This window comes from Muscardinus avellanarius (assembly GCF_963383645.1).
Source record: "Muscardinus avellanarius genome assembly, chromosome: 11".
Taxonomy (NCBI): domain Eukaryota; kingdom Metazoa; phylum Chordata; class Mammalia; order Rodentia; family Gliridae; genus Muscardinus; species Muscardinus avellanarius.
Window position 1 is genome coordinate 58,605,835 of NC_137797.1, and position 18,676 is coordinate 58,624,510.

General features: G+C 34.3%; 1 protein-coding gene across 3 annotated transcripts in view; it reads right to left on the reverse strand.

The window, feature by feature from the left end:
* USP15 (ubiquitin specific peptidase 15) overlaps positions 1-18,676 on the reverse strand; it is a gene marked incomplete at both ends in the record, with an annotated part of 119,886 nt that overhangs the window by 17,849 nt on the left and 83,361 nt on the right. For all 3 annotated transcript variants that reach the window (XM_080705530.1, XM_080705529.1, XM_080705528.1), the window contains 3 exons: positions 2,542-2,766; positions 2,844-3,002; positions 6,665-6,838. In XM_080705530.1, the coding sequence (XP_080561656.1) occupies positions 2,542-2,766; positions 2,844-3,002; positions 6,665-6,838 (558 nt within the window). The remainder of the gene's footprint in view (positions 1-2,541; positions 2,767-2,843; positions 3,003-6,664; positions 6,839-18,676) is intronic.

Genomic DNA, 18,676 nt, shown 5'->3' on the forward strand with positions numbered 1-18,676 from the left:
AGATTTAACATTTTTACTTTCTGCATTCAACTAGTTCTTCTATCAAACTGTCATCCTAACACTAATCTTGTCATTTGTCATCTGAATAGTGCTAAAGCCTCTGACTTGGTTTCAACATTTCTGATCTAAGCCTTCATAGTATCTAATCTCTGTGCTAGCTGGAATCTTCTTAAACACAAATATAGCCATACAATATCTATGCCCAATAAACTTTAATGACTTCCCAAGACTTTAGAAAGAAGTCTAAATTTCCTATCATGGCATCAAAGACCTTTGTGATTTAGCTCCTGCTTATCGTATTAGCTACCTATAGATTCCAGAAGTGGGTTGTGTCCTCTTGTTATCAGGCCTTTGTACATGCCATTTTCTTGGCCTACAATACCTTTATTACTAGCATTCACAAGCTTATAATCTAATCAATTCTTTGGTATTCATCATGGATTACTTCCAGTTTGTATAGATTACTTTTATGAGTGTCTACATCACTGTCATAGCATTTTCATACTGTATGAAGAACTTGAAAACAAGGACCAGAAAACACCTTACACAATAAAAGACCCCAACATATAATTCATGTTCTGTATGATTACTAATGAACTTCTATAACCTAAATTGACTTTGATAAGGAGAAAACTCACCACAGGATTTAGCTAATTTTACATTTTTTTTTCCCCCAGAACTGGAGATTGAATCCAGGGGCATTCTATCTCTAAGTTATACCCCTAGCCTGACTTTTTATTCTTTACTTTGAAACAGGGTCTCACTAAGTTATGGAAGGTTTGGCCACGAACCTGCAATCCTCCCATCTCAGCCTTCCAAGTACTAGGATCACAAGTATGCACCATCATACCCAGTTTAATTTTAGTTCTTTATCAGCTGATTTAACTACAGCGTTAATGAGGACATTGTAGTTGTTACTGCTACCAAGTTGGGGGGGAATATATCGAATTCCTATGATGATCAAACTTCTTTCACAAATTTATATTCTTTGTTACCAAGTAAGAAAAGAAGTAAATCAATCTCATATTGCTAGAATAATGATTGAATGCCCAAATTATAGAAACACATTTAGCACATTCTTTTTTTTTGGGTACTGGGATTAACCCAGAGACAATCTACCTCCAGCTATATCCCCAGCTCTTTTTTTGTTTGTTTGTTTTTGTTTTGAGACAGGGTTTCGTTAAGTTGCTGAGGCTGGCCTTGAACCTTAGATACTCCTCTCACAACCTCCCAAGTATTGGTACATTTGACACATATCTTATGAGCTAATGTATAACCTGAAGACAACCAGTCACTATATAATGTAGACTGCTTTATATTATTAGCATGGGAGAGTACTTTCTTTAAGAAACAGGCTGTAGGAAATACAATTTCTACATTTTTTTTTTTTGTTGCAAGACAGTTTTACATATTTTCTTGCTCCTTTGGCATATATTTAAAAAGATAATAGTGTAGTTTAGAAGTGCTATAGTTTCTCTCCAGTGAAAAAAGGTGGACAATCCTGCACTTATACATAAGTGAATAAGCGAGTACCCAAAGAATGTAATTTTGAAATGTGAACACGTGTTCTACTGGCCAAAAATATATTCAGATTTTTATTTTCCCTCTTCATAGATAAGGGCAAGTACTACATGAAGGCACCAGGTCCAATGAGCTCATAAAGAAAGGAATAAAAAACTAAAAATTGAATACCTGAATACATTATTTGTCACAACTACACTTTAATTTGAATGAAAGGTAAAAAAGAACTGTATTTTTAAGAATAATGCATATACCCTGTTTCTGTTGACAGTAAACCCAACCACCTCTTGCTTAAAGCATTTACAGATTTCAAGATTATAATGTCCCAACAAACTTAAGATACTTGGCTGGAACCCTAAGCTAAAGTTTTGTAGAAAACAATATTTTACACTAGGAACCATATCTGCCCTTTTTTTTGTGAACAAAACTTTATATATTCAGTAGGTGCCCAATAAATACTAAATGAAATTTTAAATAATTCTCTGCATTAATGTATTTAAGACATAGTGTTGGAAATACCAAAGAATTTGTGGTCTAGAGAAGATAGACAAGAGTAAACTAAAGGTCAGAATAAAATTTGCAAAGTGTTATACCAGGATTTAGGAAAAGAGAAAGAGGAATAAAGTACTTCTATTGAGAGGGGTCAAATGTCAGAAAAGGATTAATAAAGGAGAAAATATTTGTGTTTTGATCACATAATGTTAAATAATCCAATTACAACCCAAGGCAATGGAATCAGGCAGACAACTTAATGCCTACCAAAAAGATTTTGCATAGAATGCAATATGTACCCAGTACCAAAAAATAAAATAATAAAAAAAAACTTTTTTTGAGACAAGCTTTTGCTAAATTAGACAGGCCTTGAACTTGTACTCCCCTCCTGCCTCATCTTCCCAAGTTGCTGAGATTATAGGCACTTGCCACCAGACCTAGCTTCAACTCTTAATTTTTTTTTAATGAGAATTCAATATTAACTTTTTGTAAAAAGCAACAAATATAAAGATAATGATCATTACTTACCTGCATAGGTTTAGTAAGTGGATCCATTCTAACTAAATAAACTTCCAAAGTACGTTCTTTTTTCATGGGCAATGGAAGGGTCAAATAACAAAAAGGATCAAATGTTACTGAAATCTTTGCACACTCAGGACAAACTAAAGTTGATTTGAAGAGGCCATGAAATATATCTACTATAATAGAATCATTTCTTTTTAAATGGTTTTCCCAGGCTTCTTCAGCAACTACCTACAAAGAAAACAGACACATTACAAAGAAGTATCACAGGATGATAATAATGGTGACAATAACATCACGATACTTACCTTATCAGGCCTTCCATCAGCATCTTTTAATTGTATGTATGGTTTTTTCCTAATTCTATTCAAATCCTCATGTAGTCCATCTAATAGGAAAGCTAACAGTTCTTGACAGTCTTGCTGCTGATACCCAGAGAACTGAGGTGCAAAACGTCCTACTTGTGTCTATGAGAAAAGCAAAAGCATGATATCAACTAGGGTTAGGAGTCTTTAAAAAGCTACAGTTGATCTCTTAATATTCATAGATTCGTCATTTGTGAATCTGCCTACTTGCTAAAATTCATTTATAATCCTCAATTTTTTTGTTTTTTTTTTTGGTACTGGGGATGGAATCCCAGGGGCATTCTACCTCTGACCTACACTCCCAACCCTGTTTTTTATTCTTTATTTTGAAAGAGGGTCTCACTGAGTTGAAAAGGGCCTCACTAAGTAACTGAGGTTGTCTGTGAACTAGGATCCTCCTGTCTCAGCCTCCCAAATGCTGGGACTACAAGCATGTGCCACCATGCCCGGTTTGTAATCCTCAAATTTAAATGTGATACTTCTGTGGTTATTTGTGCATATGCTCAGAATGGTGAAAAATTTTAGTCATCTAATATTCACATTCCAAATTAGGAACAAGGCAATTTTGCCTTTCAGCTCTCCATACTCTATGAAGAAAAGGAAAATGGTCCTTTGTGGTTTTAGTATTTCTCTTTGCATTTTTGTGCTTTTTGTTGGTTATTTCCATGTTTAAAATGGCCATCAAGTATAATGCTGAAGTGCTGGCTAGAGTTCCTACATGCAAGAAGGCTGTGATGTACCTTATAGAGAAAAAAGAGCTAGAGTAAGCTTCATTCAGGCATGAATTATAGTGCTACTGGCTGTGAAGTCAATGTTCACGAATCAATAATACATATTAAATATGGTCTCCTTAAACAGAAACACACATAAAACAAAGTTATGCATTGATTAGTTGGTGAATATATTGTGAGGCTTGTAAAATCAAACCCTGTACTTTCCCCAGGAACAATAGTTTAATATTTGTTAATTCAGTGATTTTATGGGATACACAATTGTGAAAAATGTAAACTGTGTATATATAAAATAGAAATATGTATAAGTTCTATTTTGTTTTGTATTTCCAGTATGTATTCAATGAAACTTATCTAAGCTATAACAGATCTGCATATAAAATCCTTAAAAGTGCATAAATGTATTAATCATTGTTTAGCCCCAGATTTCCTTGTTATTAAATGCTGCTTCACTATTTGTCAAAGGAGTTTTCAATGTTCTTAAGACTCAGTTGTCCTATTGCCTACTCTTGTAAGTGTCTGGCAGGCAGGTTTTCATCCTTGCTATATTCCTGCATAAAGATAAACATTAATCTAAAAGCACTTTGAAAATACTTTATAAAATAAAAAAGGTGACTCTAGGAAGGATCAAGAACAAAATATAACTTTTTTTTTGTGGTCCTGGGGTTCCTAGAAACCCTTCTACCTCCGGGCTACACTCCCAGACCTATTTTTATTTGGAAACAGGATCTCTTAAGCTAGCAAGGCTGGCTTCGAACCTGTGCAATCCTCCTGTCTCCTCCTCCCAAGTGTGGGATTACAAGCATGTGCCACCATGCCCGGCGAAAATATAACATTTTATACAAAGGATTAGGCAACACTGGAGACTTAAAATTTAATATCACTTTTCTCTGTCACTAGAAAACAATTATAAATCTCTCTTATGGTTTCTATGTGTTACAAGAGGGTACATCTCATAGAAATAACAGAAATATTAATATGTAATTTTCCTAGTCTTTGTAGTGACATGTTTTTGATAAGACTGAAAAGAAATGTCATCATATATATCATAGCATGAAAGAAAAAAACAGTCAAAGATCATGAGTTCATATATTTACACAAAATTTAAAGACAGAAATCAAGCTGGATATGGTGGCATGTGTCTGTAATACCAGTACTGGGGAGGCTGAGAAAGGAAGATTGGAGGTTCAAGATCAGCCTCAGCACCTTAGGAAGACTCTCAGTAATCTTAACAAGAAATTATTTCAAAACAAAAAATAAAAAGACCTGGGGCCAGGGGTTCAATCTCCAGTATTATAAAAGAGCGCATGTGTGAGAATGAGTGGAAAATATGAATGAATGAATATGAATCTAACAAAATGAAACTAAATGAAATGTAAGAAAGTTTGTTTGGGCTACTTTGTCCAAAGTTTATAATGCAAAAGAAGAAAAATGAAGTAGTACTTTGGTTGATTTGTATTTTTTAAGAACCTATATACAAAGCTGGACATGGTGGCACACACCTAAAATCCCAGTACTTAAGAAACTGAGTCAGGTAGATAGCAGGTTTGTGGCCAGCCTTAGCTACTTAATGAGGCCCTACACAACTTAGTGAGACCTTGTTTCAAAGAAAAGAATAACAAATAGCTGGGCGTGGTGGCGCACGCTTGTAATCCCCATGCTTGGGAGGCGGAGACAGGAGGATCGCACAGGTTCAAAGCCAGCTGTGCTGGCTTAAGAGACCCTGTTTCCACATAAAAAAGTATAAATATAGGTACTGGGAGTGCAGCCCAGAGGTAGAAGGGTTTCCAGGAACCCCAGTACCACCAAAAAAAAAAAAAAAAAGAACAACCCCCCCTCCCCCAAACCAAATAGGCCTGGGGCATAGTTTGGAGGTAGAATACCCCTGGGTTCAATCCCCAGTAAAACACACACACACACACACACACACACACACACACACACACACACACACACCCTGTTAACAGTTAACAAAATGATGCCTAGTAGATGTCCTGCATAAACGCCATTCAAGTTAGTTGTAAAAATAATGGCTTAAAAACATTTCTCCTAAGTTTTATATATGTGATTAAGTAGAAAAACGCTATCATTTTAAAGATAAATTTCAGCTTAGTTTTCATTTAAATGATAACCTAAACTACTTGTGATTTTATTAATTCTAAGACATAGCCAATTCACAAATATTAATCAATTTAAAAGTTTGAGGACTATATAAAAATACATTAGTACTTAGTGGTTATTTTGCAGAGTGGTTTCACTTTATAATTTTTAAGTTTTCATTGACTATCAAAATAAACTGAGTTTCTGGAATTTAATGACATACCCAAATTTAGTTCTTTACATGTGTATAAAATATTCATTTATTTTCCAGAGGTATTCTACATTCTACACAGCTATGTATATGCTCATTGTTGTTTCTCTATAGTCATTCTTGTATCATACCTCTTTCTAATTAGTTTCAGTTTTCTCCGTGTTTTTTTTTTCATCATTTGCCCCATCCCAACCAAGGCCAGTGCTGGGGCCTCCAAGGTCTGGATTGGAGCCCACCCGAGGGGTAAGGCCGGTGCAGGGGCCTCTGAGGCCTGGATTGGAGCCTGCCCTGAGGCAAGGCCGGAGCTGGGGCCTCTGAGGCAAGGATAGGAGCCTGATGAGGGGTTAGGCTGGTGCCAGGGTCAGTGAGGCTGAGATCGGAGCCTGCCTTGAGGCAAGGCCGGTGCTGGGGTCTCCGGGGCCAGGATCGGAGCCAGCGGAGGGGTTAGGCCGGTGTCTTACAGTCTCACATCATAATGTAAATCATGTTGACAGTGACTACATGCACATGACACTTGGTAGCTCCCACCACTTTTTTATACTCTTTAAAAATAAATTACTTAGCCTGTCCTATGCCCTGAAATTTTATACCACAGATATGCCACAACTATGTATGTACTGTGTTCCATCGCTACCATTTTTTTTTTTTAAATCTCTCTCCTAAGAACCTGTTGTCCCTGAGGATGATTTTGCCCTTGTTGAGAATGAATTTACCATACTGACCTTAAATGCTCTTGGGGTGACATAGCTAAACTTTCCAGACCACATTTGCTTGATTAGTTCAGCATATGACTTTGCTATTTCACCTCTCATTCCTAAGGGATTGTCAAAATTCAGTTCTTCTTGATACTTATCATTGAGGAAATACTCAGTAAGTGGAGGTGTGTTGCTCAAACACTGCAAAGAATAAAATATATTTTCAAGTGAAAATATAAATATACTTTCCTTAAACATGCTAAAAGAAAAGAGAAACAAATTGATTTGTCTTAATAGAGAAAGATATAAATGATGTACTAACTTGTCAAATAAATATTCACTTAACTATTTTCATTTCCCAAATTTCAAATGAATTACCTATAATAAGCTATAAAAATCTTCATTAATTTTAATCACAGCAAACTACTTGTTAACTGGGAGGGAAGCTCAGAGTTTTCTTCTTTTACTTGATTGGTAGAAATTACTATCTACTCATCATAGGCAGTTATCTGAGTAAAAACTAATATAGAGTGCAAGCAATAAATTAACTTAAAAGAGGTACATTTGGCTCCCTGTATCCATGGCCTTGAAAAACCACATAGAAAAATATTTGGGAAAAAGACTTGGGTATGCATTGAACACAGACATTTTTCATTATTCCCTTAAAATTACACCACAAGTTATTTACAGAGCATTTACATTGTATTAGAAATTTTAGGTAATCCAGAGATAATTTAAAGTACACAAGAGGATGTGTGTAGGTTATATACAAATACCACATCATTTTACATACTTGATCATCCATGGATTTTGGTACCAATTTCCCTTGATACTAAGGGACAACTATATTTACTGCTTCAATTATCAATTCCCATCACTAAAGAACAGCCTTTAAACCTTCTACTTGGCCAACCACCTTTAGAAGGGATATTATAGACTAGCTGAATCTGAGAAAATAAATTTTAGTTATTGAACTATGGTGTGCTTTCACTTTTTCCAGTTCTGCCTTAATATTTTAACAATACATTTTTATGGCAAAACAAAAACTATCAATAAGTTAATTCTCCAACTATTTCCCATTCTGAATTATACAATTCAGTACTTAAAAGAGATGGTAGAAGTGGTTTTCCACAATATTTTATCTCAAGATTAAATAATTTTAAGTTGATTGATACCATATAATTTGATCTTAATGTAAACCAATATTTATTAAACAGATTTCTAGGATATGCAATGTCTGATACATACAGTTAATAGGTAAAGAATTTGTTTTCCCTGCTGCAGGAAAATATCTGTCTTGGAAAGTGCTATATGAGAAGCTAGTTGTTCACAAGTAAAAACCCACTCTGATTGGAGCCTAGATTTACATTAATAGAAACAAAACTTTTCCAAAGCTTGCTCACCAGACCTGTACTAAGTTAAATAAGTTTGGTACCTGTGAAGAGTTCAAACTGCTGGGTTATACAAATAATTCAGATGTTGTAAATTACAACCACGTATTATGCATTATTTAGCTAAAACTCCAAAATAAACATATTAAACTTCTTATTTATTTTTTTGTGGTACTAGGGATGGAAACCAGGGGCCTTCTACCTCCGGGCTACACTCCCAGACCTATTTTATATTTTATTTGGAAACAGGGTCTCTTAAGCCATCTGAGGCTGGCTTCGAACCTGCATGATGATCCTCCTGTCTCAGCCTCCCAAGCGCGGGGATTACAAGCATGTGCCACCACGTCTGGCTCATATTAAACTTTTACTTATGTTTCAAATAAATTATGGTATTCAATTTCACTGTTTTTATTATAAATTATGTTTGAGTAATCATAATATCTATTTATAATTTCTATACAATGAAGATCATCTTGTTTAAAATGGTAGTCTGGTGCCTAGCCTGAAGGCAAAGTGGAGAACTACTTGTAATATCAGGTAATTCTTACTATATAATTCTTATAAACAGTTAAAATGTTTAAGGTGGGTTCTACAGGCTTTGAGAATCACAAATCATTTTCAGTTAAAAATTTTATTTATGGAACCTGGCATGGTGGCGCACGCTTGTAACCCCTGTGCTTGGGAGGCGGAGACAGGAGGACCACTCAGGCTCTAGGCCAGCCACACTGGCGCTGGCTTAAGAGACCCTGTTTCCAAGTAAAAAGTATCAAATAGGTCTGGGAGTGTAGCCCCGAGGTAGAAGGGTTTCCAGGAACCCCAGTACCACCCCCCCCCAAAAAAAGAAGATATCTAAAAGTTTTATTTATATAAGAAGACAGAGATTGATTATAGTGCAGAAGGCAATTAAGGGAAAAGTTCTTCCCTCTTAATTCCTTCTCTATCTGACCACCTCTCATCATCTTATATTCCTTTTGAATTTATCTTCTTCCTTTGCATTATCTGTATTTCTTTTGTAACATTGTGTGTGTGTGTGTGTGTGTGTGTGTGTGTGTGTGTGTGTGTGTGTGTGTTACTGGGGATTGAACCCAGGATTTCTACATTTGAATTATATGTCCAATCCTATTTTTTATTTTGAAACAGGGTCTCCTAAGTTGTGGAAGGCCTCATGAGGTAGCTGAGGCTGGCCTTGAACCTGAGATCCTCCTGTCTCAGCCCTCCAAGTACTGAGATTACAGCTATACAGCATCACACCCAGCTTTCTATGTTTCTTAAATGATAAACCCAGGACTGACAGAGGGCCTGGAAATCTAGAATGTATCAAGGTGACAAAGTGCATAAATGCCATCTTTAGTTAATATGACCAGATTTTTCACAAACTGGATCAACATTAAAGAGAAAATTAGGTGATAGGAAGTTGAGAGGCCAATTTCCTGTAATTATTAGTTTTCAAATTCTTTTGTCTGATCGGCTCATGGTTATGCTAAGAATATAACACTATATTACTGTTTAAAAACAATTACACAAAGAACCTAATTTATGGCTTAACCAAATATCTCAAAGAACCAATCTGTGTAAACATGTATTCTTATGTTGCAAAGAGTTTCTAAGTACAAATGAAACATCTTTTGCCTTCCAATAGTATCCAGAGTGAACTCTTCTTTCTTATTTTTGGTGGTACTAAAGACTGAACCTGGGGGTATGCTACATCTGAGCTACACATCCAACTCTTTTTTTTTTTTTTTTTGTTATTTTTTGCTGTTCCAGGGATGGAAACCAGGGGCATTCTACCCCTGAGTGACACCCCCAGCCCTATTTTTTTTATTCTTTCTATTTTCAAAACAAGGTCTCACAGAGTTGCAAAGGGCCTTGCTAAGTAGCTGAGGCTGTGAGTCGGGATCCTCTGGTCTCCACCTCCCGAATGCTGGTATTACAAGTGTGTGCCACCACGCCCGGCTTTTATTTTTTATTTTGAAACAGGGTCTAAGTATTTGGAGGGCCTTGCTAAGTTGCTGACTGTCCTAGAATCTATGATCCTTTGTCTCAGCCTTCCAAGTACTGGGGTTACAGGTGTGTACCACAACTCCCTGCTCAGAGTGATCTAATAAATACATCTAACTATGCTACCTCTCTGCTATAAATCTTTTAATGGCTCTTCCTGCTTTCAGATTAGAATCTCAATTCTTAAAAGAGTCTGTCTTTTGCCCTGCTAGTAACCTTATCATTTTTCCAAAACTTGTTTTTTCTTATTAATGTTTACCAGCCCATCAAGATTCAGTTATCCTGTTTGGGAAGCCTCCCTAGATTCTCTTAATACTGTTCTCTCCTATGTTTCCATATTTCGTAGTGTTTCACTTATAACACTGATTATATAATAAACTAACTTTTTTAGTTTGTCTGTCTTGTCAAACAGATTGAAATCTCGATAAAAGCAGGTACCAGCTGGGCGTGGTGGCACACAATTGTAAACCCAGTGCTTGGGAGGCTGAGACAGGAGGATTGCACAGGTTCGAAGCCAGCCTCAGCTACTTAGTGAGGCTCCTATTTCCAAATAAAATATAAAATAGATTTGGGAGTATAGCCTGGAGGTAGAAAGCCTCTGGGTCCCCCCAGTACCATCACAAAACAAAAACAAAAACAACAACACAAAAAACCCCAGTTACCATGATAGCCTTTATCTTTACATTTCTAGCACTGAGCACTACGTTGCCTCGCACTTAGAATACAGACAATAAATATGCACTTAATAAAAGCCCCTGGTTCCAGCCCCAGTATCACCAAAAAAAAAAAAAAAAAAAAGTATCTTCAAGTGCTTGAATATGAAACCAAAATAAGGACAGTATATATTAAAAACTTGTCTATTCTCTTTCATTTGATCTATTATGTGTTTTGCAATGAGTCAGTTTTGATTTTAAATTAGCATTTATTTTCACAGTGATACATGCCAGTTTGAAAGTGATTGTAATTCAATGTTAACAAACTAAACAATAAACAGTTTTAAAGATAAGTAATTGCCTGTATTACCTGGGAGGACAGCAAAACCAATACTTAATTTAAGCAATTTAGCCCTAAGTGGGCCAAAAGAAGCATCTGTTGAACATGTTTTAAACTCTCAGGCTATAATTCTTTAACAATTTGTATGAATACTTATGTAGAAATTTAAGAGCCAATATATTTTGTCTACTAATATACATATCATTATACTTTAAAACCCTAAGGTGATGCCAAGGGCCATTACTACCTCCAAGCTACACTCCCAGACCTATTTTTTTTTTTTTTTGTCTTTTTATTTTTGAGGCAGGGTCTCACTGAGTTGCAAAGGGCCTTGCTAAGTAGCTGAGGGTGACCATGAACTATGATCCTCTGGTCTCTGCCTCCCGAACGCTGGGATTACAAGTGTGTGCCACCACGCCTGGCTTTCAAGAAGTTCTTGAAATAGCCTTAGATCAAGTTAAAAACACAAAGTTTTATTATAAAGTTTTTGGTATAGATTTCAAAACATAATTAGAACAAAGGTCAAATAACTAAAGCATTTCCATGCCCCAGGTAATGTCTCATTATTATTCAATGCCATCACAGTACCAGAGGAAGTCTGATCCTTAAATTTAGCTATAATTGTTTGATTTGTAATACTTTATGCAACTTGTTCATTTAACCATTTTCATGACATTATCTTAGAACCACAAGAACCTTTGATGCTGCAAGACAATTACAAACTTTGGCACTAAACACAATGTTTTAAAGAATATAATCATTAGTTCCGTAATCATAATTCGTAAGTATAAGACTTTTCTACTATAAATATAATTTTCTATTAGATAAGGCTGTCTTAACAAAAGCAATTACTTTAAGTCCTACATACGTAGAAGTAAAAAATTTTCCTTTTTATCTGTAAGATACTTTAAATAATATAAGGAACTAACAATCATACATGTGTGCGCTTATGTGGATACATCTGATATTCTCAATGCTTCCTAGATCTTAAAATAAAACTCACCCTTTCTTAAAATACATGGTTGTTCTGAGCAAAAACAAAGAATATGCACATGTATCATAAAAATAGATTATATAAACAGTATTAATTTTGTAGCTACGTATGTGTTTTGTGACATGTCTACTAGTCTCATGGTAATTGTCACTATGCCTATGTTAATTTACTGAAGTTAAACTACCCAACACTGATAAATGTCAAAATCTCAAGTTTCAGGAGAATTTTAAAATTCATCTGTAGTAACATGAGTGCAGATATGAAACAATTTACCTGACCATAAAACATATATCTATATTAACCATATCTTGTTTCTAGCATAACTGTGCCAATAGTTAATCCTGAAATTGAGAATTTTGTCAAATACCATGTTAAAATAAAGAAACAATTATAAGAAAGATTCTGTACCATTAGTTCCAACTCAATGTAAAAGAAAACCATTAAAAATTCCACTAATGAATAGGTAAAAGTATTTTTTAACCAGATAAAGTATTTTAATATTTTAAAATGATACCTATGCTAGTTAATAGTGTACAAAATGGGGAGGGCATTTGAAAATTTAAGATTGAAAAACTAAGTTCTATAATTAGTAAACAGTAGACTACTGGTAGATTTTTGACATTCACTAATTTAGTATTTGCAATGGAATGACTGGAGGAAAGGTTCAGGAAATAAGCTACTATGAAAAACTGTTGACGAAGGAAGAATGGTAAAAATGGCTGATATAGCCAGCGTAATGGTGCATGCTTGTAATCCCAGCATTTGGGAGGCTGAGACAAGAGGAACACAGTTCAAGCAGCCTCAGCTACTTAGGCCCTTTGCAACTCAGTGAGACCCTGTTTCAAAATAAAGAATAAAAAATAGGGCTAGGGGTATAGCTCAGAGGTAGAATGCCCCTGGGTTCCATCCCTAGTATCACACACACACAAAAAAAAGATGGCTGGTACCTACATAAGTCATTATACTAACATTATGTATATATATTCTTACTAAATGAGAATTAATGAGAAGTGACTGCTAAATATTTGTTCTTCAATGGAGCTGTGTGGTTCTATACATGATTGTATATAAATTTTGTGTTGTAAACTCCAAGTAATAAAATTATCCTTGAATTTCAATTAGGAGTTTTAAGACATATTTCTTAATGTATTACGTTTGAGCCTTCACATGCATTCCTCTCCTTAGAATTATTCACCTAAGAAATTCCTACTTATTGAACATTTACTTCAGCATCTACTCACTGTTTTGGCTTCCTCAGCACATTAAAGAACTAACATTCCAGGTATATTTAGGTAGAGAGCTAACTCTATTCCTTTAACTTACTTATATGGCAAAGTTCATGTCTTAACTCACCTTTATACCTCAAGACCTAGCACAATGCCTGCCATTTAGCTTAATTAAAGTGTGCTGAATAAATGAAAACTTGTATGGTACAAAGACTGGAAACAGTTCTTAGAGCAATGAAGAAGCAATGGACTAAAATGATCTGAATGTACCCTGTTATAACCTTAACCTATCCCGAAGTTCACAAGTTCAAAAACAAAAGTCCAAATAATGCCTGAAAAGACTGCCTAATGAAAGACAATAACCACTGTAAATGACCCAAATGACTATCAAGATAAATTTATGTAAGTAAAATACATATGAAGGAAACTGAATTTTATGAAGACTCTTCCCCCTAAATCTTTACCTTGGAACTGAACATAAAAATTCTGAAGAGAATTCTAAATAATTAAATATCTATTGGATAAACATTCTGGTATATGATTCAATGTACACAGATCTTAAAACTATGTTAAAAGAGAATAAAATCCAAATCTTTCATAAAGTAGTACTTCTTTATGAAAAACTACCTCATCATCAACTTCCTTCATTAATTATCTGAAAACAAGATTATATGAAATATGTTTTTTTCATTATTTAATTACTTGTAAAGATATAATACATATCTTTTCTTTATATACACATGCAAAGCTTCCTGTTCTTATATTTTGCAGGTAAAGATTTAGTCTTGAAGTATGTTCTGATCAATAAGACTGATGCTTATAGAGTTCCCTGAAAAAATATAAGTGACACATAGAAGTCTCAATTTTGTATTTCACTATGAACTTCTACATAGGGTTTTTAAAACTGGTGAAATAAGATCCTACTATATAACCAAATCTCAAGTCTGTAATCAACATATTTTTAGGAAATGAATAATAGCCATCCCATAACTTGTAATGAATCTGGAATTTCCCCAGTACCTGGAAAATAGCCAAAGTAATCCCCTTCAAAAAGAGAAAGTTGTCTTTTGTAATGCTGAATATGAACCACTCCCTTTCTGTGCAGGTGCTCCAGAAGCCCAATTCTCAAGTGATCATGTATGCTCACTATTTAGTATACCGGTAACTAGAACAGGAAAGAAAACAAACTTAATTTTTGATTACCTAAACCTTTTGAGTTGCGTAACTCAATCTGTAACTGATCAAAATGTAATGCCACTCACAACCCTTAAAAAATAGCTACACCTTCAAAACTGACCAATACTAAAAATAAAAAATCTAAGATAAGGGACTCATTTTCCTATGATTTTAAAAATAAAACATTAAGTAATCCGTGGTTAGTTATTTCAGCATATTTTTTTCTGAATTTTTAAAACTGGTGCACTATAATTTTTCTGGATTTTAAGGCTGGATGGATAAAGAATTTTTAGGTTTGCATGTTAATTGTTTCCTAGTTTGTCATGACAACAATATATGCATTCTGAAAAAGGTACTGTATAATTCCAAAGCACTATGAATCCTGGGATATTGGCCTTAGCTCTGTAACAAAATAGTGGATGATAATAGAAGGTCTAATGTAAGCTTTCACTATGAAGAAATAAAAATATATATAATCCTGTCCCTTCATTAAGTAGATTAGAAAATGAGGGTTTAGTCACTTGATGTTCTTATTTTCATTAAGTTTCTTCTAGGAAAGTTAAATCTCATATTTTAGAGATCAATTCTGAAGATCTCCACCTATTTTCTAAAAACAAACAATTAGAGCCCTATTTTGCTTTACTTTTTAAAAACAACTTGGGTTATCAAAATATAGGTTAATATTTCTTTTTATTTTTAAAAAAAATTTTACTTTTTTCCTTTATGCAACTAGTTGGTAAAGTGAGAACTAGCATACTCTACTTAAAGTGTTGAGATTTCACATGAAATAAATTTATTTCTCATGGCAGGGTTTTTGAACTGGGAGAGATGTTGTTCTGACTCTTTATATATTATTAATCTGACCACTAGGCTTAACAACATGAATAAAATTAAATTTTTACTTAAAGTCCTGGGGTTGCCCTTTCTGTCAATTTCCATGACATAAGTTATACATGAATTCAATGAAGAATTACTACTTAAATTTAATAAAAAATTATCAATGTTCTTGGAAGTATGCAAACTGATGGGATATACTTTGTTGGCTAGCAAAGAAATGTTAATCTTTTTTTCTCATCTATAGGACTGAGGAAAGAGAATTCTAAGTTTATTAAAAAGATTATCCTGTTACTTGCAGTACATATATCCTGTTAATTACAGATGTCACTGTTAAAAGTAATAATAATGTAAAGATCATTGATTTTCATACTGAAAGGCGAAATAAATTGGATAGAAGACCCCTTGTGATATGAATTTGATTCTCTGTGATAATGATTATTATCCACAAGGTTATAAGCCTCAGGTAAGGTGTATTTAAATGTGGTTTTAAAACTACTGGACTATAACAGCAATTGTCTACTTTTTAAACTGTTTTTTTCACCAACAGGCTATTGGTGAGTGATTTTATGTTTAGAAATTCACTTTATAGAAAAGCATGCTAAAACCAAAGTGCTCTAGTAATATTAAGAAACTATGTAAGTTATATTTATTTTTAAAAACTAAAGCTTATTAATTCAATGTTAATGTTCAGTAACTTTCCTAACCCAATAATAATCCCAAACAGGCTCACAATGAAATAAATTAACTTTTTTCTGGCAAGTAAGATAGTCTAAGGATTTAAGGGAAAAAAATGGCTCTTTACGTACGTACCTATTATTAACAAACCTAAAGCAGATATATATAATGTTGGTATTCAGTCTCTTACACATAATATTCAGTAAAGAAATATTTTTGAGCATTAAGGATTGTGTGATTTGTGAATCTTTAGTCTGCTTGCAGCGGCATATAGGAAAGAGGCAAGGGAAATACTTTACTAAAGGTTTACTGATTTATTTTCTCTAAGAGAAACAAGTGACATATTTCTCTGTATCATTTCATTATACTAGCCCCATGACTGACTTTAAAAATTAAGCTGATCTGAAACAGGAATATAAACATCATATGACAGCATGAACTATGAAGGTATGTATACATTTTTATTTTCAACAACCTTTAAATTTATATAAGTAGTCACTCTAAGGAAAGATAATTATTTTGAGAGTTTAAGGATAAAAATGATGTTCTAAAAGAAAATTTTCATATCACTATAGAAATCATTCAAGAAACTATTTCTATTACAGTGCTGATAGGATCTGTCAAGATGTGACCCAATATGAAAGCCCAACCCAAGTGATGTCATCTGGGTTACATTTGTGGGACATAAGCTTATTTATGTTGATTATGTTAATTATATTATTTATATGATTATGTTGATGATTTATGTTGATAGCTCTCACTTTTCAGTTGCAAGAAGTAAATATTTCATGCAATAATTCTTATCGAAACCATTGTGTTCTTTTGGAGTGCAGATAACTCTACTAGTATCATTAATCTGTTATTGATCAATTACCAAACCTTTCAAGGTAAATGGTTTTTCTAAGGCAGTGTTTCTCAAACCATTTGTGAGAAAGTACTTTTTAAAAAAGAAATTACTGAATCACCAGAGTGGTACTTCTATGAGACAATAAAAGCAAACCACTAATAAAGTAAAATGAGAAAAGAACATACAAAAACCAAACTGATTTTTAAACTTAGTTTTTTTTCTTTTAGCAGTACAGGGCATTGTACTTCCGAGCTACACCCCCAGCCCTATTTTAATTCTTTATTTTGAAACAGGGCCTAACTAAGTAGCTAAGGCTGGCTGTGAACCTGTGATCCTCCTGTCTCAGCCTCCCAAGTACTGGGATTACAAGCGTGCAACACCATGCCCGGCTTTAAAATTAGATTTAATATACATATAAAATTGCTCTAGCAAATTGTTACAGAAAGTTTTAATCGCTTATAATTTCTATACCTATTTTCATTGTTGGCCAGCATATCCATAGACAAATTGTGAGAAATGGTCTTAAACATTTATTACTAGCTGGCATTTTACTGGAGATATATATATATATATATAAAAAGAACAAAAATACAGCCTCTGCTTTCATGATCCTCTTTTTTTTCATGATCCTAATGGGTATTGTCCAGGAGAAAGAAACAAAAGAATGAGAGGAAGTATGGAAAAAGTAACTAGAGAAAAGCTAACAGTATATACAAAGAGCACTGATACTTGAAAGTAGTTTGGTTTAAAGAAGTAGTCAAGGTCCAGTTTGAATTTTATTCCTTAGGTGATAGGAAACAAATTTTATGCATATTATAGCCATATTTCCTTTTAATTCCAATAAATCTGAAAGAGGAAAAATAATGCAACAAAGAGATGACTTAGGTTATATTTGATAGTTCACCATGAAAGATGCTGAGAACTGAAATACATACTGTCAGAGGAAGTGATGGATGTGATATTTAACAAGTAGAGTGAAAAGGACTTTAGATAAGTCTGGGTGGGTGGATGGATGTACCTATAACAAAGTATAAGAAATAAAAAAGATCAGGATTAGCCTTAACAGACATGCTGATTTGAGTTATACATAGGCTATCTCAGTACAAAATGTCCACATAACAGTTATATATTGAAGGGAAATTCAGAAAAATTAGGGTTGGGATAGATTTTGAGATGAGTCAGTGTACAAATGGATGTCAAATTCTCAAAGATAAAGGGGCTACAAAGAACCTAAGGGGGGGGGGTGTCAAGAATAATCTTACCAAAAGCAATTTCTTTGAGGTAGTATGGCAGTAACAATCCTAATAGCATTGGTTGATACTTGTATACTGTTTACTATTCACTAGTTGATACTTGTATACTGTTTACTATTCACTAGGCACTTCTCAAACACTTTAATCGTTTTTCTTCAGTACTGGGAAATGACCCTAGGGGCACTCTACAGAAGAGCAACATCTCCAACCCTATTTTATTTTTTATTTTATTTTTTGCGGGTCTGGAGATGGAACCCAGGGGCATTTAACCTCCGAGCTACAACCCCTGCCCTACTTTTTATTCTTTATTTTGAAACTGGGTCCCACTGAGTTGCAGAGGGCCTCACTAAGTAGCTGAGGCTGTCAGCGAACTGCAATCCTTCGGTCTCAGTCTCCTGAATGCTGGGATTACAAGCATGTGCCACCATGCCCAGCTTTATTCTTTATTTTAAAACTGTTATTATTATTAGAATAGAAGATACAGAAACAAGCCCACACATCTTTAGTCAATTAATCTTTGACAAAGGGAGCAAACACATACGCTGGAGAAAAGACAGCCTTTTCAACAAACGGTGCTGGGAGAACTGGCTAACCATTTGTAAAAAGATTAATCTAAACCCCTATATATCACCACGCACAGGAATCAACT